General features: G+C 43.9%; 1 protein-coding gene across 5 annotated transcripts in view; it reads right to left on the bottom strand.

Moving 5' to 3' along the window:
* Nucleotides 1-25144, bottom strand: part of SETBP1 (SET binding protein 1) — a 406613-nt gene that overhangs the window by 375892 nt on the left and 5577 nt on the right. For all 5 annotated transcript variants that reach the window (XM_055417274.2, XM_055417276.2, XM_088833428.1 and 2 more), the window contains exon 2: nucleotides 8113-8757. In XM_055417274.2, the coding sequence (XP_055273249.2) occupies nucleotides 8113-8595 (483 nt within the window). In that variant the 5' untranslated portion in view covers nucleotides 8596-8757. The remainder of the gene's footprint in view (nucleotides 1-8112; nucleotides 8758-25144) is intronic.

The raw sequence follows: 25144 nt of genomic DNA, 5'->3' as shown, positions 1-25144 counted from the left end.
TTGCACCAAGGGCTCTCGGCTTCACCAGACAGCACATAAATCAGAATCCTCCAAGCACTGGGCACAACTGCTAGTCCATGCGGGTGTTTGCACACCTCTTGGGAACCTCTGGCTCCACTGAGCTTCTGCCCTCCCCACAGGCCGCCTCTCCCTTTGACCACTGGTTCCTCCTGTGGGGGTGACAGGGGGAAGAGCTTTAATGCTACCTTCCAAGTCAAGTCATCCTGAGAACCAAACAAGTTGAAACCATTTCCACAAAGTAGTCTGGTATGTGCAAATTATAATATGAATTTTTAGCTTACTGTGGATAAAAAAATACCCCTTCATTGCCTCTTGGCTTTGATTTCTGTATGTAAGGCAGTCAGGAGCCTGAACCAACGCCGGCGGCCCAGGCTTCGAGAACCTCCCTGCCATATCCCCATGCTGTCTGCCTAGGCAGTCCCTAAGCAGCGACTTTCCAACCAAAGTGACTCATGTCTTAGGAACAAGGAAGGCAGAAGGGGACATCCTGGGATGTCGTGCATTCCAGCTTTTTGAAGGTGGGATGTTTTTCACTTAAAGTTGCAGGAATCAGAATAATCAAAGGATGGGGCAGAGAAGGGCAAAAAGGAATTATTTCTTTTGCCTTTTATTAAAAAGAAAAGAGGTAATGTGACTGAAGGTCAACGGGAAATGCAGGTGCGAGAGGACTTTTTGCATGTGTAGAACTGATGATTAAGAAGAGGAGGTGACTGTACAAACGCTGGGAGTGTGGTAGGGATGCAAGGAAGCACCAGCTGAACCCGATCTGGTCGTCCTCATGACGCTACTTTGAAAGTTTCATTTTGAGTCATGCTTTGAGCTCAGCAGCAATCCTGGTTTGGCAGATAAGTGACCACAAAGATAAAAGATTTTTATCAAAGATAAAAGACCTTTGAATTGACTCTAAATAAATCCCCATACCAATTCTTACCACCAAAAAAAAAGCGTCAGAGGCATGTTTGATTAGTAGGTGCTTATGCAAGCATCAGAAATAAGACACTGGTACTGCAACCCACCTATCACAATTCAACGGAGCCATGAGCAGTACAAAAACAGGATCAGCCTAAAGAAACATATGGCTTCTGAGACAGCCCATGCCTCTGAGCACCCAGCACAACTGCAGGGCACTATGTGGCTAGCCATGCTGGTACTGAGAGGGTCCTCTGGGTGAGCTGGAAGAGAGACACGCAGAACAGGAATTAAAGTGGTGCATACTGAGCGAGGTGCCGTGCTAAGCATACCAGGCGCTTTCATCCCCACAAGACACCAGCAAGGAAGTGTTACTATGACCGCTGGTTTTCACACTTAGGTAACAGCTTCAAGGGGTTAAGAGACTTGCTTAATGTTACAGGGGACCAGCTTCTAGTGCAGGTTCTATGCAGAGAACCTGGTCTGGAATCAGGGCCGGCAGCTTTCTAACAGATCCCTTATTTCTTATCTGAACCGTTCAAGGAACGAATGACTGACTCTCCATCAGAACAGAACACAGTTTTCCCACTTTTACTCTAACAGGTTTATCTTCAAAAGTATGGAGCTCACCGAAGAAGGTTCCTTGTTGAACTACAAAGTGAAACTAACAATAGCGGAAAAGAACCAGCACGGAGCTGTGAACTCCCAGGGAATCCCTAACACAGGAGAAAAATAAGCACACTAAGAAAGAGGGGAACCAAGTGTTCCCAGAATATCCTCATGGAATGCAAGCTTGATAAACCTCCCCACTTTTTAAGCTCAATTCTGACGTCGGCTCCCATGATTTTAGGCCTTTTGACACTGGGGCAAAAAGGAAACAATCCGATGACAGAACAGTCGGTCCCAAAGAGAGGTCAACAATGTTGTTTATAGTAACTAGTTTTCTTAAAGAGGAAGAAGACTTGCCTCATCTAACAGAATGACTCTTCAAGTTTTCAGTTTTTAGAAGAGAGGTAAGGTTTCAGAGGTCAATAGCTGTTTTTGTTTTTTTTTCACATGCAAAAAACTGAAATTCAGAAAAGTAAAGCATTCTTATTGAACTTCTTATTAACAGAGGCAGAGATGGTGCCCAGGGCTCCTGTCCCCAAGTCCAGTGTCCTTTCCCAAACACCAACTCTAGATGTTAAATATTACCTGATGGTTGATACAATTACTTTGTGGAAAAGGTTTTTAGCTATAAAATAACTACAGAAGAATGCATCAGGAAACAAAATTGTCAGGTAATCTGATGAATAAAGAGGAACATGCTGCTTAAAATAAAAAATCTATAGAGAGAAAATGTAGAATTAAACAAGGCAAATTCAGCTTCTTATGAAGAAATGCTGGCCAGACCTATTCTCCAGTCAGGTTGAGGGTGTTGCAGGGGAGAAGCCCATGCAGCCTGGAGTTCAGAGCCTCACATTCACAAGCACTGAAAAACGGAGGGCAAGCCTTCAGTCGAGCAACGCACCTCGAAGTGACCAGAGGAGCTGCTGCAAATGACAGTGAGGGAGGGACACCTGAACCCTACAGGGTGCGGAAGGCTCTCGTGGGCACCCAGGACCACCCATCAGAGCGGAGGAGGAAGTGCTGCAGTACCTGAGGTCCAGCAGCCTGAGCCACCTTCCATCCCTGCCCTGCTGCTGCTGCTGCTAAGTCGCTTCAGTCGTGTCCGACTCTGTTCGACCCCATAGACGGCAGCCTACCAGGCTCCCCCGTCCCTGGGATTCTGCAGGCAAGAACACTGGAGTGGGTTGCCATTTCCTTCTCCAATGCAAGAAAGTGAAAAGTGAAAGTGAAGTCGCTCAGTCGTGTCCGACTCTTCGCAACCCCACGGACTGCAGCCTACCAGGCTCCTCTGTCCGTGGGATTTTCCAGGCAAGAGTACTGGAGTGGGGTGCCATTGCCTTCTCCCCATCCCTGCCCAACATGCCTCTAAACCGCTTCAACCATAGCGAGTCAAGTGAGAAATGTGCTTCTCAGAAGCCTACAGGGAAAGTGGAGAGCCCTGGTGCAGCCCTCCTAACTCACAAGTGGACCACTTTCGTGCCTCTCTGCCCTACATCACTCTCAGTATGTTCCCTGGACCCGCAACCCTTCCTTTCTGCAGTTCAAAGCCTGCAAAGCACTCCCATTATTTACAGAATTAAATGCAAACTCACTTACTTATTTGATATTCATCACTCTCCGCAATCTGATGCCAGACTTGCTTCCCATCTACATCACCTAAAAAACTCTTTTTCCTCTTCATACTTTGTGGGTTTGACACAAGGAGGGTGCTATTTTAAGAATGAATAAATGAATTTGTAACCTATTAGACTTCCGAAGAGAGGGTTATGAGTACTTAGAAGAAAATACAGGGTCTTCCCACACATGTATGATGATGTTCTATGTGGGGTTACCGAGAAGTAATCCTGAACATCATCCTAGGACCATGGCAGACTCTGAGGAATATGAGATTGCTAGAAAAAATCAGTTCTCCTGATGAAGCTGGGTAAAGGTGACCATTAAGTTCAAAGAAAAAAAAATAGAAGTTGCATTTTGGTTAAAAGCAAATAACAATCTATAAGCAGAGTAAAGGAAAAAATAAGACTTTAACTCATGACACTTTGAAACACTTGGAATTAAAGACAAAGTACCAGCTCATGATCTTGCCACCCTTACCGTGTGGGAAAGTAGGAGAGAAATGCCCTCGAGCTGGATCCTCACCTTCCAAGCAGTCCTTTCCAGTGTGGGCACTTGGGGCCTGGACTCCAGCATTGGCCAAACAGTCTAGAAGAACTGACTTCAAAGGCCAACCCTGCTCCTGCTTAGGTGAAGCCACTGAGCCTCAATTTCCCCATTTGTAAATAAATATCACTCATCTGACAGGACTGTTATAAGGACTAATAGAGAAAGCGAATACAGATAAAAGAGTTAGCCGAAGGTCTGCCACGTGGCTCAATAAATTGAAACTGTTACTATGACATGTACAATGTTCATTTCCCATATTTTAAAAAAATCTTCCATTGGGTTATATTATGTGGAAACTATCATCTCTATTTGGCAGATGAGGAAACTAGGGCTTCAGCAAGGTTATACTCCAGATCCAGAATCACAAAGCCAGTTGGTGCCGATAGCCATGGCACACTTCCAACCTTGGGTCACTGTATGGCCCTTGTCTCTGAACCCCCTCTCCTTCTCATGCCACTGAACCTGGTGAGTGTCCTGACTCCCACAGAAAGTCCTCAGAAAGAGGAGAGCTGCTAAGCTCTGTCCAGCTAAGAGCCTCTGAAAAACCTGTCACTGCTAGAACATTTTAAGTTCACATGTTATACCTGAACTTGCTTCTAGAGATTCATTCTCATATTCTCTATTGTTTTATTGAGTGACCTAGAGGGGAAACAGAGGAAGCTTACATTATAATTCCACTTACCTGAGTCAGTCTAAGATGTAACAGCATGGGTGCTGTGATAAAGGCAAGGTGCATTTACAGGATCCATCTGCAACCCAGGACCTGCCCAAAGGACAATTCTGAGGCCCTGAAATTCTGAGTTCTCTTCTCAGTCACCACTTCTTACCAAATGCTGCTTTTACACATCACATAAATCAACTCATCATAAATCCTCTACCAGACAGCATCTCAAGTATCATCCTAAGTTTACTTGGAAGGGAAGTGACCTGTCCACTGGTTAGACAAGTCCATGCATCCTTGAGCCAATGAAGTGGTATTTTCATGGGTCCCTCCTAACATCCTACTACTGACATGGCCATGTTACCTGAAAATCTATAACAATTCTCCAGTTTGGAAGATTGGGGCTAGGTTTGAAATTCAGAATAAAGCTCTTAAGGATACCGCACACAGCAGCAGCAGAACATGTGCAAACAGAAATAGAAGAGAGCTAGCTGCGATATGTAAGAAATGCCATAATTATCCTATAGAACTTTCCTTTTACCAAAAAAGAAAAAGAAAATCATTTGGGATCCAATATAAGCTGTCTTTGTCTAAGGCTGCCAAACAATGACTTGAACAAAACTGATTGGTCTGCAAAAGTAAAACAAACAAAAATAAACAACAAAGCACATAATGATTAACACTCATTTTCCCAGCCTCCCAGTTTAGAGGATAAATCTTTCAAAACAAAATGAGATAAAACAAAATCCTTATAATCCTAAAACTCCCTGCCCTTCCCCTGAGTCAAGGGTCAACAAGTGTTTCTGGTAAGAACCAGATAGCAGAGAGTTTAAGCTCCGAGGGCCATACACTCTCTGTCACAACTACTCAACTCTGCTGTCGAAGTGCAAAAGTAGCCGTAGCCAACATATAAATAAATAGATGTGGCTCCATTCCAATGAAACTGTATTTAAGGACATTGAAATTTGAATTTCATATAATTTTCCCATGTTACAAAATATTATTCTCTTTTTTATTTTTTTCCCAACCATTCTTTGCTTGCAAGCTGTACAAAAATAGGCAGGGGGCTGAATTTTGCCCACAGACTAGTTTACAAACCCTTAAAGTCAGCATATATGATCAGATGACACCCAAGGAGGCATCTCCACTCAATCAAGGATCAGCTCAACAGAGCTGTTATCTAAGTGCTTAGCAAAAGACCTGACTCCCAGGGATCACTCCATGTACACTTCTTCAATGAGCAACTTGCCTCACAATAAAAGATCCAGAAGATTAGATTTTAGAGTAAGACACTGACCTAATGCTTACAAAACGCCATCCTCATCCTTTCCCCTGTTCCAAATTAATGGTCATGTAGTTCCCATTCATACAAATAAATTCTGCAAGCTCGTTCCACTGAACTTTTCTGTACAAATGGTAGACAAGGTTTCCACCTCTCCACCTTAGCTCCAGCTTTTGCTTACTCCTTGCTGGCAAAACAAGAGGAACTAAAAGAGTAATAAACTCACCATACTAATCCAATACAGATCAGAGAACTTCCTGTCATCTACCAAATGATTAAGACCCAGTACTGATGACTTTATTCGTTCATCTCTGAAAAGTATCAGCTCTAGACATAATGTAGAAAGGATAAAGAAATAAAATACCAAGCAACTGTCATAGATATTCCCATTACAGAGCCAGCATAACACAGCATTGTGCATTTAATTTAATCACCCTCCCCCTTTCTCTCTCCACCTCCAATTGCTCAGGCTTAGAAACGCATACTCAGTAGGTCACATATTCAAAGAAGCAATTTCATCTCTCTTTCCAATAAAGTACACAAAGGGCAACCAACTTTTTGAGTGAGAATCACCAGCCTGAGAATTTCAGATATGAGACTGGAGGTCCACTGCACATTTCAGCTTTGAAATCATCCCTGTGTCACAAATTCCAGAGTTTTATTCTGGGGCATTCCAATAGACAGATGCCTATATTTGGGAACAGTCTTATGGCCTTAAGGAAGCAGTACTGATCAGGACAACTTACTCTTTCTAGGACTGTGAATTGGGGATTGCACACCCTAAACTGTGGGCTGCTGCTCAAATTCTGGTGGTGATGGTGATGAAGGGAAAACAGTTCCCACAGTTTTCAAGACTGCTCTCCCCCACACAAAAATCCAACAATACTCTTTGTACCATCTCAGTGACCAAAGACAAAGATACTCATTTTCAAAGCTGAAGAGACTTCAACTCCAAAGCAAAATTTAACTTTCTAAGTGGAGCCTGCTTGCATTTCTTTGCATTTGCTTGCAAAAATCTCAAAAGTTTCCACGTATATACAGATAATCTTTGATTTTATATCAGAGAACCCAGAAAGCATCACAAAGTTGTAAATGGGGACAGGAAAGGTGAAAGCACTTACCTCTATGCTATGTAAAAACACACCAATTTCTAAAGAATTTTTTTTGTTCCAAATGTTAAAAAAGACGCAACTGCCCTGGCTTGCTCAGGGTTGAAGGGAGTCCTGATACTGGACTTTCTGTTTGAAAACCAGGTTAGTCTGAGCAAACCAAAAGTGTTGGCCACCCAGAAAAGTCTTTTCTAGTCCAATTTTTTTTTTAACTGCAACAAGTCAGTCAGTACACCTAGCATGAGGAAAGGCACAGCCCAACACTAAAGAAACAACATGATTCTTAGCAGTTTATTGAAAATGACTACACCAAAGTTCAAAAACCACTGGCAACAGAAAAACTAGATTATATCTGGGCTATAAAGGAGAAAGGTTCATTCATATGGGCCATTTTACCTTCCATCATGCCCAGAGTCCAAATATTAATAAATAAGATGTGAGAATTACAAAGACTTCGGTTAACATCTACAACCTAAAACTCCAGAACTCTTGTCAACAAGAGGATTCCTTTCAGAGCTATTCACAAGACCCAGAGATTCTGGGAAAAAAACTTTCTAGACTAGGGCAGCCCTCTGCTATCACAGCTGAGTGCCACACCCCTCCAAGGAAAGGAGGTCTCTGTACCCCTCTGCGACACAAAACAAAACCTTAGATCCATACATTCAACCAAACTATATCATTAATCACCTAGAGATCTGCTTTCCACACCCACACTGACTTTTATGAGGAAAATGACAACACACTGAGTTCATCCAACACTTCACCTGAGAAGTCTACAATGTGTTAGACAAAGCCTCAACAGTCCCCTGTCCCTTCCATTTTTCCAGTGCCAGTTCAAAAGCTCGCCACTGGCTCCTGGGAAGATGATCTCTCAGCCGAGAAGAGCCTCAATTTACTATGAAGACTGGGCTTCCTCACTCAAGTAACGACTTGTCTATTTTAGAAAGATGTACAGAAATGACTAAAACCAAAAGGGTGTTATAACGGCACTTGATTGTTCTGAATGACCAAAATTTTCAACTTCCTACTCTTCACTATGAGAACAGATGTAAATATCAAACCAAAAAGCACCCTCAAAATTCTCTCACAGCTAGCCAGATCTGACCCAGCCAATTGGCTGCTACACAATAAACAGGAACTTCCAGGAATATAATTGTAGTTTTTTTCATCTTGTTTTCAGTCAGTAGAAGCCATAATATTAAACTGGATACTATACCAAGACGTAGAAGACATTTTCTGTAGGCCACAAGTGTTCCATCAGAGAAATGAGTAATTTATAAATAAGCACGTGTCCCCTTAACAGTTGAGGATAAAACGGCAAAAACAAATCAAAACACCTAGTCAACAGGGATCCCTACCTTCTTTTTGGAGTGGCTTCTTTCCTCCTCCTTTGTGGCTTTGCTATTTTTCCCAGCACGGGACACCTTCTGGTCCGACTGCTTGATGGTGATCTTGATCTCAGGTGGGCATATATAGTTCTCCAGATTCTTTGGGGGTTTCTTAGCCCGTTTTGTGGTCTGAATCTTCAGCTTCAGACTCCCCTCTGTGAAATTGGCCTCCTTAATAGAAAACTCCTGTTCTTCCAGGCCATCTCCTGCCACCCATTTCTCACTGTCTGCATTGGAGTTGGAATCCACATCCCGCCCTGAGCCCACTTCATCCTCCTCCTCTGGCTCCATGCGTTCTCCACCTGCTGGGATTCCCTTCCCAGTCTCTGGAGCAGACAGCAAAGGTTCTCCTGTACAGCTAGGAGTAGTCGAGGGCTTGGCTGAGGAGACTGGCAGGAATTCCGACTCACTCCCCCTTTGCCGGGAGCCACTTAAGACTTCCCTGGACTCCATGACAATCCTCCAGTCGCCAAGAGTTCTCAGAAGGGAGACAGGGAAAAGGGAAAGGTGAGAAGAGACGGCACCCAAAATTCCAAGGAGAAAGTGGTCCGGCTGGGCTCAGAGCCCCAGGGAAGGAGACACCGTGAGGTTGTTCAGAAGAGATCAGATCTGCAACTGAGAAGCAGAGAGATAATTAGCCATGGCAGGAAGGAAAAAATGACCTCAAAGGTAACTCAAACTAAGTTCCAGAAGTCCCATCCTACTTATCTATGGCATTAGAAAAAGAAAAAAAAAAAATGATTTGAAAGAAATCAAACCAGAAAGTCCATATCCCCAAATTGTATTATATGGGAGCAGAGGGGGAGACACACACACAGACACAGTCTTTCATTGAATTGTTACTAATTTTTATGGTTGTGGGTCCAAGAATAAAGAGAGATGAGTCCTCCAGTCCAGTAACAAGCTAGATGCTTCTTATACCAAAGCCACAGCTGGCTGAGTCACCATCAAAGCCAACGATGACGAAAGGAAGTCTAAGTGCTGATACTCGGGTCTGTGGAAACTGCATCTGGCTGGCTTCTTGCACAACTTCCCTCTCACATGTGAAGAACAGTCTGCAAAGCTGAACACAGTCCTGGGCTGCCTGGGCCAAGCTCTCCATCCCCTCAGAAGAAGAGCTTCTGGACTGTTCTTTATCATCTTTCGTTGTGAATTATTTTAATCATACACGTGTCTTGCCTTTATTTCTTAAAACAAACGCAAAGCTGAGGTAAAGGTTTGTAAAAGGAAAACAAAAAGAGTTCAGTAAGAAATTACTTCTAATGCTGTGATTAATGCAAAACAAATGCTAAATGTGTTTCTGACACAAAAGTTATTTAATCGCTATCTATCTTTCAGATAAAAATAACCACCCGAGACAGTTTTAATTCTCTTCCTAGCTCTTAAATAAAGTGGCATTATGTCTACAGGACAACAAAAAATAGAGAGGGAGAGAGGGAGCATTTCACAGGCCTTTGGAAGTGTCAGGAATCCCTGCAGGATTTTTTATTCTCCCTTTGTCCTCACCAAGCTATCCTTCACCCTTATTCACTCCATGTCCCATTATTCCCAACTTTATACTCATCATTTTAAAGCTCAAAAGAAAGCCCAAATGCTCATTTTCAAGAGAAAACTTTAAGCCCTGGGGCTGCCCTGAACTTCAAGACATCATCTCCTTCTACCCCAGCTGTAGATAAGGTTACAACCAAGCCTCCACAAATGGCCACTCAGCAGAAGACACTGAAGCATACCCTAGACTGTAAGCTTTGAGCCCATCATTTAAGGATCTGACCAGCAAATGTGCCCACCAGAAATGCCTACAAAGACACATTTAGAACAGCCAAGAACTGGAAATCAAGCAGGTAGTTCCACCCTCAGGGATCAGTAGATTTTCAGCTGACACCCTGTGAGGAAGCCAGCCAGCAAGGCAGCAGGGCTTCAACATGGACCCTGCTCCCCAGAGAAGCCCAGGAACATAATCGGCTCTTGGAAACTACTCAGCCCCACAGTAAGACATGTTTACAATTGCTTCCACTTGGGGGAAAACCCAATGAATGCAGCACCTCTGCAAAGAAGCGGCTGTTTGGTGAGAGCATCCTCGCCAAAGCAGTTAACACTGAATAGCAACCTGTGCCCCATGCTACAAAAGGGCCAAAGTGCCCACTGAGGACCAGAGGAGGGCAGTTAGACCAGTTGACACTTCATGTTTTCTTTACTGGTGAGGTTCCTGTCTCATCTAGACTCATCTGCCTACTTGCCCAAAACCTTAGATAATTTTTAAAAAGTCATATTCAAGTCAATATTCCTTGAGGCCGCTCTTATTGGTGTCAGATAACACACTGCTGTTGGAAGCATCAAGATGCCTGAGAACCTGTCCCTGCTACCGCTGCTGAGCAAAAGCCCAGCAGGTCTGTCTCACTTTGTGCATTAGACTCATACAAATTGGCAGCCATGTTTCTTATGGCAGCAGTGTTCAGTGGTTTACTCCCTCTGACAGGGATCTCCAGTGTAGCATTTTAATATCCTGGTACCTACCTAAAAAGAATACTTTGGTCACCGCAAAAGCTGAGGCATATTCCCCATAAAAAGTTCCTAAACTAAATCTATTTGGACCTTTAAACCAGAGTAGGCCAACAGCTATTGCCAGTTCTGCGATGAGAGAAAAGAAGGTAAAATCTAAACTTTAGAGGAATAGATAGGAGTATGAGGCAGACGAATTATCAGTATTGAGAAAGTATCTTCCCTTTAAATAATGATTCACTTCAGAGTTCCTTATATTTAGTAGTATAAATCAGTAGCTTATGAATATAGGACACAAAGTTCCGAAACTTAAAAACTCAAATAGTAAGAGATCCACAAAAACTGAAAATTCAACTTTATTTTTTTCAGTTCTCCTCAAGTCAAGATCCTAAGAAATGATTAATATACAAGTTTTTTCCTCAAGGAGGTTATACTCTTGAAGAGAGACTTGAAAAACAAAACAGAAGATTTTTACCTCCTATAATAAAAGACAGACACAAAGGGAAGAGAGAGGGTTTTCCACTTGGGCAAGGTGCAGAGAGGAAACTACACAGGAAGACCTCAAGACAGCATTTGACCTTGAGGGGCTTCAATAAGGAAAGTGGGAAGAGGGAAGACGTGGAGGACAGAAGGAACGGCATGAGGCAAGATCTGGGCAGGCGTGCACAGAGTTACGTTCAGGAAAGAGAATGCTGAGGTTTGACTAGTAAGTGTGGTACAACTGGGAAATGGCAAGAGAAAAAGGGTTCCAGCCATATCACGGAGATTCTCGGATGGCACGCCGCTAATGAGCTGGATTTGATCTTACAGACAATGGGAAGCCATTTCAGTAGGGGATGTCAGTAGGGAAGGGGTATTAGTAAAGCTATGCTTTAGAAAGATAAATTACGGGAACCCGATATTAGAGACAGGGGGACCATAAAGAGGCTTGGCTGAAATCCGATTCTTGTTGCACGAGGACCAAACCAAGGCAGCGTGAGTACTACCTGATGAACACTAGAGATGAAATCATAATGCAGTTTCAAATAACCCCATCCAGGAACACATCAATTCCAGACTTTCCATATTTGTCTACCCTAAGAATTCAGTCTTAGAGCTCATTAGCCATCAAGCTGCATTCCCGATTCAAGTCAAACCAGTCTCCACAGTGGCATTACACACTCAGAGTTCTTTCCGCCTTGATATTTTTATAGAATCTCTTCTTATATTCTCTCAACCATCCAGGCAATGCCTGGCATACAACTGGTGTTTTCCAAATGTTTGTTGTATGAAGGAATGAACGGACAAAGGAACAAGCAGATCCTAAGCCTTCCCACATTTCAAGGTCATGCCCAAGTCTTCACTTCTCCATGACAACATAATGCAAACTCTGAACCACAGCACTCACTCCCTGGCCTGACTGAACACTGCTTGCAGCTGTAGAGCTTGCCACTAAATACTAGTCATACATGGTCTCCTCATTGTTTCCAGGATACAAATCTTATTTTCCTTTCTTGATTGCCATTCAGGCTCAGGCTGAGGTCGATGATGGCTATACAGCACTTATATTTGCTTCAGCACCCAATGCAGGATGGGGCACAGGGAGGACTTCCTGAAGTTCTTTCTGAATGAAAATGAGTTAGCCCCTGACAGCTCATCAAAGTTCTGTGGTTCAAACGACTCCAACTGTGGATCCACCCAGGCAGGCAGCCCCTGCGCAGTTCACGGTCTATGCCCCTCATGGCCATGTGCAAGAGAGACACTTTCAAAAGTAGAGAGCAAAGAAACATAAGCCTTCTGTTTACTGCACCAGCAAAGCTGCTGTTCTCCTTTTGCCTTCTCCCAGCACGTCGCTGTCGCCCCAGATTCACAGGTCCAGTTTTTTTGGTGCATCTGGGAGAACACTGGGAGTCCTCTTGTGGCACCACCAGCCAACATACCCCATGAGCACACGCACACGCTCACGCACACACTCAGACAAAAGTGAAAACAAAAGCAAGGTGAAAACCGTTCGCCTTGTCACATTCCAGCAGCCAGTGGCTCCTCCAGAGTGGGCAGCACGTAAAGGACACCTTGCGCTGGCTCAGGCCTCCAGGCCAACAGCAGTTAACCCGTCCGTGGCTGACTGCAGGACACCACAGGTACAATAGCATGCGCTTAGGAAATGACGGCTCAGCAGGTCCCAGGGGAACAGGGGGGCAGGGGAAGGATGTGCTGGGGAAAAACACTGAGAAAGCAATCCAGAGACTGCCTGCCTTTCCCCAACAGTGAGGCGCCAGACACGTCAATCTGAGTCCCTTCCTCCGTACTTATCTCAGTGACGAACGCAACAAGACCAAGGTCTCTTCCATACTCTAGACTGCGCAATTACGCCCAGCACGGCCACAGACCTGTGAGACACTCCAAAGTGGGTACTGCGAGCCTACAGAATTATTTGTCTGAGGGCCAAGGGGAATCTTGCTTGGCTCTACGTGCTTCACGACCCAGATGAGTCCCTGGCAGTAAGTACATCCTCTCTTCTCCATGATCTGTAAAATGGAAGAATTTTTCCTAGTCTAGAGCACATTCTCCACCCGCAGCCTTGAGGGAACTCTTACTAATCCCGGAACTTGGTGGAAATGCCAATTCTCAAGCCCCACCTATGGCTGCAGGGATAGGCCCAGCACTCTGGCTGGTACCAAGCCCTCTAGGAAGTTCTAATGGGCTTAGGCTTTGCCTGCTTACCCCTACCAACTGACTTTACCAAAGAGCACTACTGCTCTATATGTAAAGGGAATTCTCCCTTACCGTTCATCAGTGGCATTTTATTCATCTATGCAATCCCAACGCCTAGAACAGTGCCCAATAAATAATGGGCACTTGAGAAATGTTGGTTGATTGAATTAATAAATAAACAAATCTCCTCGTGCTGGGCTTCCCAGGATTATCTACCTCTCCCATCTGCTTTGCTTCCAGGGCACATTCAGACCATCATCACCCTGACCAGTGCTTTCCAAAGTGTCAGCCTGGTAGAACTGATACAGCCCTTCCATATAACAGGAGTCAAAAGATGTGGACTCTGGACCTAGTTCTGACACCTAGGGGCCCTCATAAGACTCTTTCAGCTTCACTGTCTCATCAATAAAACGGGGGAAAAGATGACTTTCTGATCTTCCTCATTATAGTTTTTTATCTTTTTTTCTAATGGAACTACATGCTTCTTATAAGTTTTTTAAATAACACATACAACTCATAAGATCTTAAAGGCAAACAATGACAAGAGTCTGCTGTCTCATTCCTGGCCTTTCCCAAACTCCCCCAGAACTCCTCATCCTCACCCCTACCTCAGCTCCTTATTCTGCAAATTCCATAAAGTTGGACACATCTTTCAGCTCTACACTGTAGAAGACTGTCCATATAATCCTCAGGTCAGAACTTTTTCCCCTCAAAACTCTGTACAATGTCTTCTAGCACTTGAAGTAAAAGAAGAGAAAATGGAAGCCAGTCTGGTTTTGTTTCCTTTGTAGACAATGAGTTTTATGCTTTTCTAATTGAAATTTTTTTATTATAATACAATTTTATTAATGACAAAATGAGGAATGTGGATCTTACTTATTTTTCCTGGAACAAAGTGAGACTTTTGGATCTGAAGTGCAGGTTATTTCTAATTCAGAATCATTCCCTTCAATTATTCCTTTAGCTATTTCTTCTATTCAGTGGTTCTGTCTTTCTTTTTATTTTACCTCAGTTTAGAACTCTAATCTCTGTTCTCCATTTCTCTCATTTTCTCTCTCACTGTTTTTATTTCTTTATCGTGCATCAGGCGAGAACCTTCCCTAATCCGAGGTCCATAACACCAATTTAATTTTGTCTTTCATCCTCCCTTTGCCTTTATTGACCTCACTGTGGATGTTTAATTTTGCAATTACACACTTTGCATCTCTGCGATCTTTCTTACTTTATTCATCCTTCTTTCTGCTAATTCTGATGCTTTTTCATCTCATAATACTCTCTCTTTGTTACTTTATGGTCCTTTTCCACCTGGGAGGTGGGGGAGTTGGGGGGTCATGATTCTTCCTGCTGCACATGTCTGGTAGCAATCTAAAATTCTTATTTTCCTACTGTTGTAAATAATATCATAATACTATTCTTTCTTTCTTGTTCTGAGTGCTAGGGCTGGCACTCAGACACTCAGTCGTACCCAGCTCTCTGTGACCACATGGACTGTAGCCCTCCAGGCACCTCTGTCCATGGAATTTTTCAGACAAGAATACCACAGTGGGTTGCCATTTCCTCCTTCAGGGGATCTTCCCAACCCAGGAATCGAACCTGCACCTCCTTCATTGACAGCCGGATTCTTTACCACTGACCCACCTGGGAAGCCCTTGTTCTGAGTGTTTCACCCCTAAGGTTTTGTGTTTTATTCTTTCTCTTCACTCATGCTCTAATGAAGAAAAAAAAGCCATGCAAGGCAGCCTTGGTCTACAAAGAAAGTACTAGACAGCTTTTGACTCCACCTTCTATTCAGTTTGAAGTCAATCAAGTCCTCCTCTCAGAGCTATGGCTGTTATCAGTGATCTGGTCACCTAGTTCCTCGCAAACATTAACAGTGGTGTGCTGGGGCTCATCAAAGCCCACCCATGGGAGTTCTTCCCAACTCCACTTTCAAAAGTGTCAAGTTGATAGCTTGAAAATCAGCTGTGGTGGGAGTACTTATACCACAAGAACAGCAAACTTAACAAATCAGGGCTTAAAAAAAAAAATCTGGAGAAGGAAGTGTTAAGCATTTACACCACTGATAGCAAACATCTACATACTACTGTCCAGCAGATTCTTCTGTCAGTTTCTTTACAACTCCGAATAGCTGAAATGCACAATGCGCACTGTCGCAGAGACTCTTTATGTCTTCCTCAGAACTTTCCTTGAGGAAATGTCTCTGCCTAGAAGTCAAAATCTCCTCCCAAACCTCCCTCCTCCACTCTTGCCTATGTTCTCTGATAGCTGTAGACTTTGAGACTATGTATAATGATGTTAGGGAAGAGACAGTCTTTGGTCGTTTTATTAAAGTTGTCCATGCAGAAGATCTGATGATGGCCTCGTTTTCTTGTTGACAGAAATTGTAAGTTTCTGATCTCAAAGGGACAAACTGTGTAAAAGGATGTAGTGTGAGCCTCTGTGGCTTCAGACAGGGAAGCAACTGTATTTTCAACTGAGGCTCATCGGCTATATATAAGAATCCCATCTCAAATTCTAGCAAGAGATGGATCATCTGTCTGACTTCTGCATTGGAGTGGTTTAGTGTTCATCTTTCTATGTGTCTTCTAAGGTATTTAGGAGGAGAGTCAGAAGTGGCCTTTTCCTCTTGAGGGACTTTACATGTATCTGGGATCCTCTTCAGCCCCCTTGAGTTAATGCTTTTTCATTATTCAGGCACTGGTCTGAAAGTCTATAGAAGCACACAGAGTAAAAGCTCCATAAATACCGATAAAGTGATCGGGCAATCCAACCCATGTTGTTGTTTAGTCACTAAGTCATGTCTGACTCTTTTCTGAGCCCATGGACTACAGTCCACCAGGCTCCTCTGCCCATGGGATTTCCCAGGCAAAAATACTGGAGTGGGCTACCATATTCTTCTCCAGGGGATCTTTCCAACCCAGGGATCAAACCCACATCTCCTGTCTTAGCCTTCCCTGAGCCACTAGGGAAACAATCCAACCCTTGCCAGCTTTCAATCAGTGAGGGCAAAGGCAGCTCTGCACACAGCTCTCTGACCCTGAAAACATAGCAGTGGTCTCCAGCAGAGAATGATCAGACTCAGTGACTTTATTATGTTACATGGACTTCCCTGGTGGCTCAGGGGTAAAGAATCTGCCTGCAATACAGGAGCCAGAGGAGACACAGATTTGATCTCTGGATTAGGAAGATCCCCTGAAGGGGAGCATGGTAACCTACTCCAGTATTCTTGCCTGGAGAATCCCACAGACAGAGAAGCTTGGTCCATAGGGCCACAGAGTTGGACACAATTGAAGCGACTTAGCACGGAAGCACACACACCGATATGGTACATTCCCGATTACAGATCACCTCGTCCAAGCAGCACTATCTGAGTACTCCATCCACCACATTGCAGAGCAGCATGTCCTGAGGTGCAGCTTCCCCCAAATCCCACTGATTTGCATAACTCCATATAATTCCCTAATTCTTTTGGCTGGCCTGTCCTTCCTTCTTTCACCACCTGGGTATCTCTATCTAAGCCATTCTTCAATAACTGGGTCAAGTTTCACCCCCTTCATAAAGCCTACTTGGGCCTTCCTTTTCTCCTACTTTTCTCTGTTTGTACAAATGTACACACACATAGACACAGTCACACTCACAGATGATCTTACTCTCACTTTCCTGGGCATTCTGCTATCAAAGCATTTGGCAAACTGTATCGCAATGTTCCCTTATTTATCTCTCCCACCAGACCAAGGACTCCATAAGGAAGGGGCTGGGTTTTAAGTGGGTCTCTACCCTATACCAGAGAATAGTGAACACTCTCAGTAAGTGTCCCACAGCAAGTGTCCAAACAATGTTTCCTCTTGAAAAGAAGAATGGAAGTAGCACTGATTTGAGGTCATGGGTTTAGATTACTTAACCTCTTTTCCAGTGAGTAATTGTGTTCTCAGGAATTATACTTAAACTGTTTGTTTCATTTGGAAACTTGGTAATAATCCTACCTCAAGGGTTGTTTTAAGAAGTAATTAAAGATCAAAATAAGATATTTATGAAAGATCATGTTGGGATCACCTTAGCGGGTATTCAAAACTTTAAGTAAATTTGATTTACTCCCACAATCTGTGCCACCCACACTGGCATTAGGCCAAATGTTGCCTTCTCCTCCCAGATGCCAAGTAAAGCCTGAGGTTTGGGAGTTGGAGACCAACCTCCTTCACCTCCCTTTACAATGGGAAGCACATACAAGTAGTTTAATTTGTATCCACTAACTTGAGTGTTTTGAAATTGTTTGACTATTGCTTTCTTCTTGTACCTAGTTTGTCCTGTGGAGGAAATAAGACTTAATTCAACCACAAATTCCAGATTCAATTCCCCACTCTGCCATTTGGAGGGAGGCAGACTTAGGCAGTACTCTTGCCTGGAAAATCCCATGAACGGAGGAGCCTGATAGGCTGCAGTCCATGGGGTCACTAAGAGTCGGACACGACTGAGCGACTTCACCTTCACTTTTCACTTTCACACACTGGAGAAGGAAATGGCAACCCGTTCCAGCATTCTTGCCTTGAGAATCCCGGGGACGGGGGAGCCTGGTGGGCTGCCGTCACACAGAGTCGGACACAACTTAGCAGCAGCCGCAGCAGCAGAATTAGGCAAGTTCTTTTTTCTCCCAGGGTCTCCTCATCCACATCTGTAGAATGGGGAGGTGATGAGGTGAACTCTGGTGGCCCTTCACCTCTAACCTTCTCAGGTACTGAGCCTTCTCTCCTCAACTTGACAACCAAAATCCTTTCAAAGACAGAGCTGGTACCCTACACCCCTCCATAGGTTTTCCTGGCTCTGCAGCTCTGCTTGGTTGTTCAGTTCAGTTCAGTTCAGTCGCTCAGTTGGGTCCAACTCTTTGCGACCCCATGGACAGCAGCACGCCAGGCCTCCCTGGCCATCACCAACTCCCAGAGTTTACCCAAACTCATGTCCATTGACTCAGTGATGCCATCCAACCATCTCATCCTCTGTCGTCCCCTTCTGCTCCTGCCTTCAATCTTTCCCAGCATCAGGGTCTTTTCAAATGAATCAGCTCTTCACATCAGGTGGCCAAAGTACTGGAGTTTCAGCTTCAACATCAGTCCTTCCAATAAACATTCAGGACTGATCTCCTTTAGGATGGAGTGATTGGATCTCCTTGCAGCCCAAGGGGCTCTCAAGAGTCTTCTCCAACACCACAGTTCAAAAGCATCCATTCTTCAGCGCTCAGCTTTCTTTATAGTCCAACTCTCACATCCATACATGACTACTGGAAAAACCGTAGCCTTGACTAGACGGACCTTTGTTGGTTGAGCCTAACACAAAACTAAAAATTGGTCTCTGTGCTCAGGGATCTACATGACAGGGAGAGGCAGAATCAAACTTCCAAGGCCTGAGGCCAAATGCATACTGTTAATCAACAATTCCAGTTCTAGCTGCAAAAACAGTGCCTCCTCTGGGAACCAATAACACAACACAATGGTAGTATCCTTGGGTATTGGACCCCAGGGGAAGGTCTCAACAGCATTGCCTGGGCCAATCCTCCAGTTTAGAGGTGGAGCTCTGGTTTTGGTGTACTACCTGTTCTCCGCATTTCTCCATGCAGTCAAGAAAAGCACGCACTTGTAGTGAGTGAAGGGGTTGAGCATAATAAATGGTCTCTACAGGCATTATCTATTTAATCTAAACAAGATGCAAAAGACACACCCTCATTCTAAAGATGTGGAAATGTAAATACAAATGTCTAGAGAGGCAAATAATTTGCTCTGCACACACTACCTGTGCCAGATCCACAATCAAATTCAGGCTTATATGATTCCAAAGTCTGTGCTTTTACTTTCAGATCATGATGTCTCTAAAACAAAGTGATGCCAGCTTTTGGCCAAACGCTCCTAGCTACTTTTATACATGAGTGAAAGTTGTACGGTAGTGTCCGACTCTTTGCAACCCCACGGACCATATAGTCCATGGAATTCTCCAGGCCAGAATACTGAAGTGGGTAGCCTTTCCCTTCTCCGGGGTATCTTCCCAATTCAGGGATCGAACCCAGGTCTCCTGCACTGCAGGCAAACTCTTTACCAGCTGAGCCACAAGGTAAGCCCACTTTTATACATAGGAACTCTAAAAAAAGTTTGCCATCTGACTTGCCACATCACTTAAATTCTCTGGGCATCAGTTTTCTCATCAGCCTCCTAATCTCTTCACCAACTTCTACAAGGAAAAGAAAAAAATAACATACACAGAATAGCACCTAAATAGGTTAAATATGTAGGGTTCACCTGTAAGAAGTAACTGTGATCATAATATCTTTTGTTTAAGTGTATTAAAGAAGACACCCACATAGTAAAGAAAATGATCCTAACTTTGAACAAGGAAATAGTATATAATAAGTGTAAAGTTTATTCTTTGATTTAAACCTGAGATTTACCCATTTTACAGATAAGAAAATGGAAGTAGAGATATTGTTGAAATCACATACGTAGTTCTGTCTGATCCCAACTGTCATTTGCTTTCCATTGAAACATAATATCCCCACATCTTTAAATATCCAGCATTAGTAGTCGCTTAAACTCTGATCCTCCACCATACCACTATAAGCTGGGGATGAAAATGGTAGAGTTACCTGAGGGCAATGCAGCTAAACTGAATAACTGGACAGATAATAACTTCCCTAGTCTTTCTTTCAAGGCCCCTTAATTTTGACCGCACTACCTATTCAGGCCTAATTCAAATTCCTTGACTTTTCAACCATCTAATTCGCAACTGCTTTGCTCATTGTCATTTGAATGTAAAGTGCAATCTGACACTTAGACGTTGGCGCTTCTGCCACAAAGGAGATGCTAGGCATACCAGAGAGTAAACAAATACTGGCTCCATTTCCTGTCCTTTATGATATTTCTCCCTCAGCTATCCTGAACTGACATTTAAACATTGCATTGTTGCTGAAATTTGAACATGTCTATCTCCAATTACATTTTAAACTCCTGGAAATGAGCACCCATGTCACAGAGCTTTTTTGTTCCTCCAAGTGGTTGACTCCATTCTGAATGCTTATACATAGTTTTATTTTTTTGTCCTAAAGATGCCTCTTTTAAACTCCACACTGAAGAGTTGGTGGCTAACAGGACTAGTAGTGGGCAGGACAGTCAGATGTCAGGATCTTCTTGTGTGTGGCATGTGTGGAATTCCTCCAGCTGGCACATACCTCTACTCTTCACACCTACACTCCTCACATTCTGAAAACTCCAGTCATGGCTCCCATCTCAGCACTGGAGACACAGCCTTGACCTGTTCCCCACAGAACCCCATCCCATCTGTTCTGCTGACTGACACTCCATAGAACCCTAGAGGACCATCTCCTGCTTCTACTCCTCCACTGGTTTCTTTGAGTTTTTAAGGAGTCTTCCACCAGATTGAGAACAGAGACAACTTCCTCTCCATCTCCTGGGTCCCCAGAGCACCCATCAGAGTCTATGATACTCCTGTTTAAATGTAAATGAGGCCCAGTTTAGTGGGCTCTGGGTGTCATTCTTCCCACTGCTGTTAGGAGACTTCAGACCAGCAAGATGCCTGCTGTAGTGACCTGTGGCTCAATATCAGCCAGCTGGACCTTCAGCATCACGGCCTCCTTGTTCCTATCAGATGCAGGACATGATCATAATTAGCATCTGTTTCCTGGTGGCAATTGCAAATTCACATTCAAACTCTGTCCCATCTCTGCTCTTGTGCCAAAGCTAACTGGGACATCAAGAATGTCCCCTGGTTCCAGTTCTACCATCAAACCTAAAACCACAACCTACTTTATCCCTGATCACCCAAATAGCTAATTCCGCTTAGATCATGCTCCCACTTTGGCTGCAGACTGATGCTTTCCATTTGAGCTAAGCCTGTCTCTTGAGATATACTGTCCATTCGTCAAGGGCAAAAGCACCATCTCATACCAGACCTTTCTCACCCAACATTGCCAAGAACAATGGCACAAACTACAATGCTGAGACCTTAACAAACATTTGTGGATCCAAAAACCAACTGTAATTGAGCTCCAGAGTACAAAATAATGAGCAGAGAGAAGGCCCACAGGGCTTTCACATCAAATCATCCTTTTTAGTCACCATTATGAATCAATACTTTAAAAAAAAAAAAAGTCAAAGCTCTCATTGCTCGAAAAACAATAGGTCACAGACATACCACCCAACGACTGCAAGGGACTTGCCACCCAGAGTTTATTATTTTGCTACAAGCACAACTGTGCCCCAATTGCCTCTAATGGGAGTTCTCAGGCTACAACATTGGATTCATCCAATTTAGCATCTCCAGCATCTACGTCTTTCCAGGCCCAAGCTGAAATCCCCCAAGCCTGGTCTTTCCACTGACAGATCTCTCAATCTTTAGCAAATAAAAGGAATAATGAAGACATCTCTTTTTACCTCATTTGACTAATCGAGTTGCTTCCCTTTTTTTTTGTTTAATATCCCAAGTCCTAGAGTAAAAGTAACTGAAGCATCTCAGTAGCTTGTAGAGCCTTGCTTGTCCTTAATACTCAAACAGTGTGCTCCTAGGTGACTCAGAATGACTGCTGAACTCAGGTCAAGACCCAACTTTCCTGTTTCCACCCCAACCCTAACCTCAGAGGCCTCTGGCTTTGGACAAACTGCAGGTCACTCCCTCTCATCTCAAAATGCATGCAAACCAATTCATTCATTGTTATTGAACACAGGCCATGAAAGGGCAGACTCTGATGTGAAGATTGAACAAACATCCCAAGAGCACAGGCAGAGCCCTAACCTTTATGCCCAACAGAATCTACACAAGAAAACAATACCTAGCCCCCTAGATCCATGAGGTCCAAAAGCAACCACAGCAGAGATTCCAAATGCCTACTGGACACAGGAAGCAGTAAGCAAAGTCCAGAAAGGGAACACAGTACAGATTTCCCAGAAGCCACCTTTGTCTGCTTTGTCTGAGACGAGCCATTTCCCTTGTCCCAATTCGGTCACTTCATCAACAGGGGCCAGTTTTCAAACGATGTACCGAATCAATCCTTTTCTTCCTTCCATTTTATTCACTATCATATTTCTTTACATTAATCATCCCCTCCCCTTCTTTCCGAGTCCCCAAGTCTGGCTCTTTGAGTTTCTCCTGGTCCCGTGTCTCCTTCTGTAACTCTCACCCACAGCAAACACTTAGCAAAGTTCATGAGTCCTTAGTGGGAGTAATGTGGACAGTTGTTGGGGTGCCATTAAACGGGGCTGAGGAGTTCTGAGCTTTAAGAAACCTTTAAAATTCCTGGGACACTTCTGCCTATAGAGCCACAGAATTTCAGAAGGGGCCCCTCCTCCACAATAATCCAAACTCTTTCTCTTTACTGTGGCTCAAGCGAAGGAGCAACAAGGTCTGCCCTATACCACGTGCTGACCGGGGGCCAATCCTGCCTGCCACCGGTCTTGCAGGAGCCCGTGCCCAGAACTTTCCCCTCTGAGTGCATTTCTCTGCTCAGCCTTCTTTTCCACTGCAGCCAGGAGCACTCAGTCACCAAGGAGTGAGCAGCACTTGGACTTAAATAACAAAGAAGACTGCGTGGTTAAGTGCCAAAATGAGTGTGGTGGACAAAAAATGCGATTGGAATTTTCAGAGAAAGTCAAGAGCTATGTGTGCTAGAGTGGCGAGCAGGCTCTAGTAGGTACTTAATAAATATTTTGATGATTGAATGAATAAGGGAATCACTGACTGATAGGATGTCCATGCAGTAAAGCATCATTAACTCTCAGGCTTTGAGGCAGAGACTGAGAGGGGGTGATTGCCCCTGAAAGATAGCCAAAAGTATAAAAAGTCATTGACACAAGTGCTTATTATTCACTTTGTCTAAGAGATCCTCATTGTGTTGCTTCACTGTACAGAGCTTTCATGTACCTTAAACAACATTCACTTTTAATATTCTATCGCTGCATAAATTCGGTGATTCATTCATTCTCAGAAATCATTCGTAAGTAGGACTTTGTGGAGGCAACCTTGGCCCCATCCTTCAAGGACTCACAGCCTGGAAAGGTGAGTGACAACAAAGCGCAAAGCAGTATAAGCCAGATGCCCGGCAAGTGCTTCAATGCTCTGGAAACGGCGGTGAAGATCTGAGAGCTGGTCAGGCGTCCTACGAGGTAGACGCTCTGGCTAAAAGGGACCAATTGGGACACTTTCAGAGAGGTGGCAGTGACACAGAAGGAGCAGAAGTGTGGAGGTGGACAAGTGGACAAGCGCTCAGGGCCAACAAGGAAATCAGTCTAAAGGGAACAGAGGCCGGAGTGTGCTGCATACAATGGGGGTCACCGGTGAGTGCTGCAACATGCCTGGTACAGGCTGCTGGACAGGGCGAGCCAGGGATCACGGGAAAGAGAAAGAGAAGCAATGCAGAGGAGTCTATGAAGAACGTCCCTGATTCGAGAGAACTTTCTGGGTTTGCTGGGACAGATGCAATCTTGCTATCAGTTCTGTTCTTTAGGGAGGATACAAATTCTGTCTTGACTGTCATTTCTCAGCCACTGTGGCTCCCTGATGGAAACCCCACACACATACACACACACACACACACACACACACACACACACACGCTCACCACCCATTACCTGTCCTCTCTGTGGGTCTCCGTGTCTTTTTTCTTTTTTCCTTCTCATTCTTAACTTGAATAGCATTTCCTGAGCACTAATACATCCTTGAGTCCAAATTCAATACTATCTGAGACTCTTTATCTCAGATATATATGCAAAGTAGGTATTCAAGAATTCAACCGATATGAAATACATATACTATGCACATTTTCTTTTTCCTTTGGTCAATTCAAGAGCACAAAACAACTATTCCCTGACTGTCTTAGAACACAAGGGGCCCCTACAGGCATTTCTAGGCATACCAAGAAGCTATTAATCTCCAAGCGATGGTGACAACAATCCCAGACACCAGTTTCCGGGAGGCAGCGTGGAAATCCTCTCAGAGTTCAATTATAGAAATTAGCTGGTATTATTTAATCCTCAGAACCCCTGTGAAGTAGGCAGGGTAAGCATCTTTTATCCTTATTTTACTGATTAGTTTACTGAGGCTCGAAGAGGTTAAATAACTTTCCAGGGACATTTAGCTGGGAAATAATAGGGACAAGATCCAAGGCAGATCTTGTCACTTCAGGTGTGATGCTCTTCACACTTTATCGGAGCCATCTGGTCCCATGTGGGCCACCAACTTGTGTCATTTCAGCAAGTCAGCACATCAATGGCCTCATCTTCTGCAAGGGGATAAAAGGCTTACCTAGCTTCCCACCTTAGAAAATCAAGGGGGCAAATGTGATATAAAGATATTTTTGAAAAGAAAAGTGTTATGGATATAAAAAAGTTTGTTTTGATGCAAAAAGGTATATAGGGTCAGAGAAACATTCTTCCAAGGTGGCAAAGTTCTGAAACTCTTATCGGCTCACCTTTCATCCCTTCTCCCTTCTCAGCACTTGGAAAGGTAGAAGCCTCTACCTGCCTGGGGGTCAGCTCAGCTGGCCTTGCCTGTAATTTATTTCTCATGGATCTGCTGATGACAACCCATCATCAGTTCCTGGGGAGGGGTAGCTGCTTCCTCCCAAGAGATCCTGTGGACTTCAGGGCTGCTCACATCCTCCATCTGACCCTGGCATTATTTGCTCTGAACTGGACAGAAAGTCAACTGCAGATTTCTACACCAAACGCCATTGGAGAAAAAAAAAAAAAAATCTTTCCTCAATCTTAGAGGGTACTCGCTAAGGGGGTAAAAAAACCAACTCTGAAAGGGAAGCTGCTCT

This window comes from Moschus berezovskii, chromosome 28, assembly GCF_049115385.1.
Source record: "Moschus berezovskii isolate FMDL1 chromosome 28, NW_MosBer_1.0, whole genome shotgun sequence".
In the NCBI taxonomy this organism is placed as follows: Eukaryota; Metazoa; Chordata; class Mammalia; order Artiodactyla; family Moschidae; genus Moschus; species Moschus berezovskii.
This window is presented reverse-complemented; position numbering and strand designations above follow the sequence as displayed.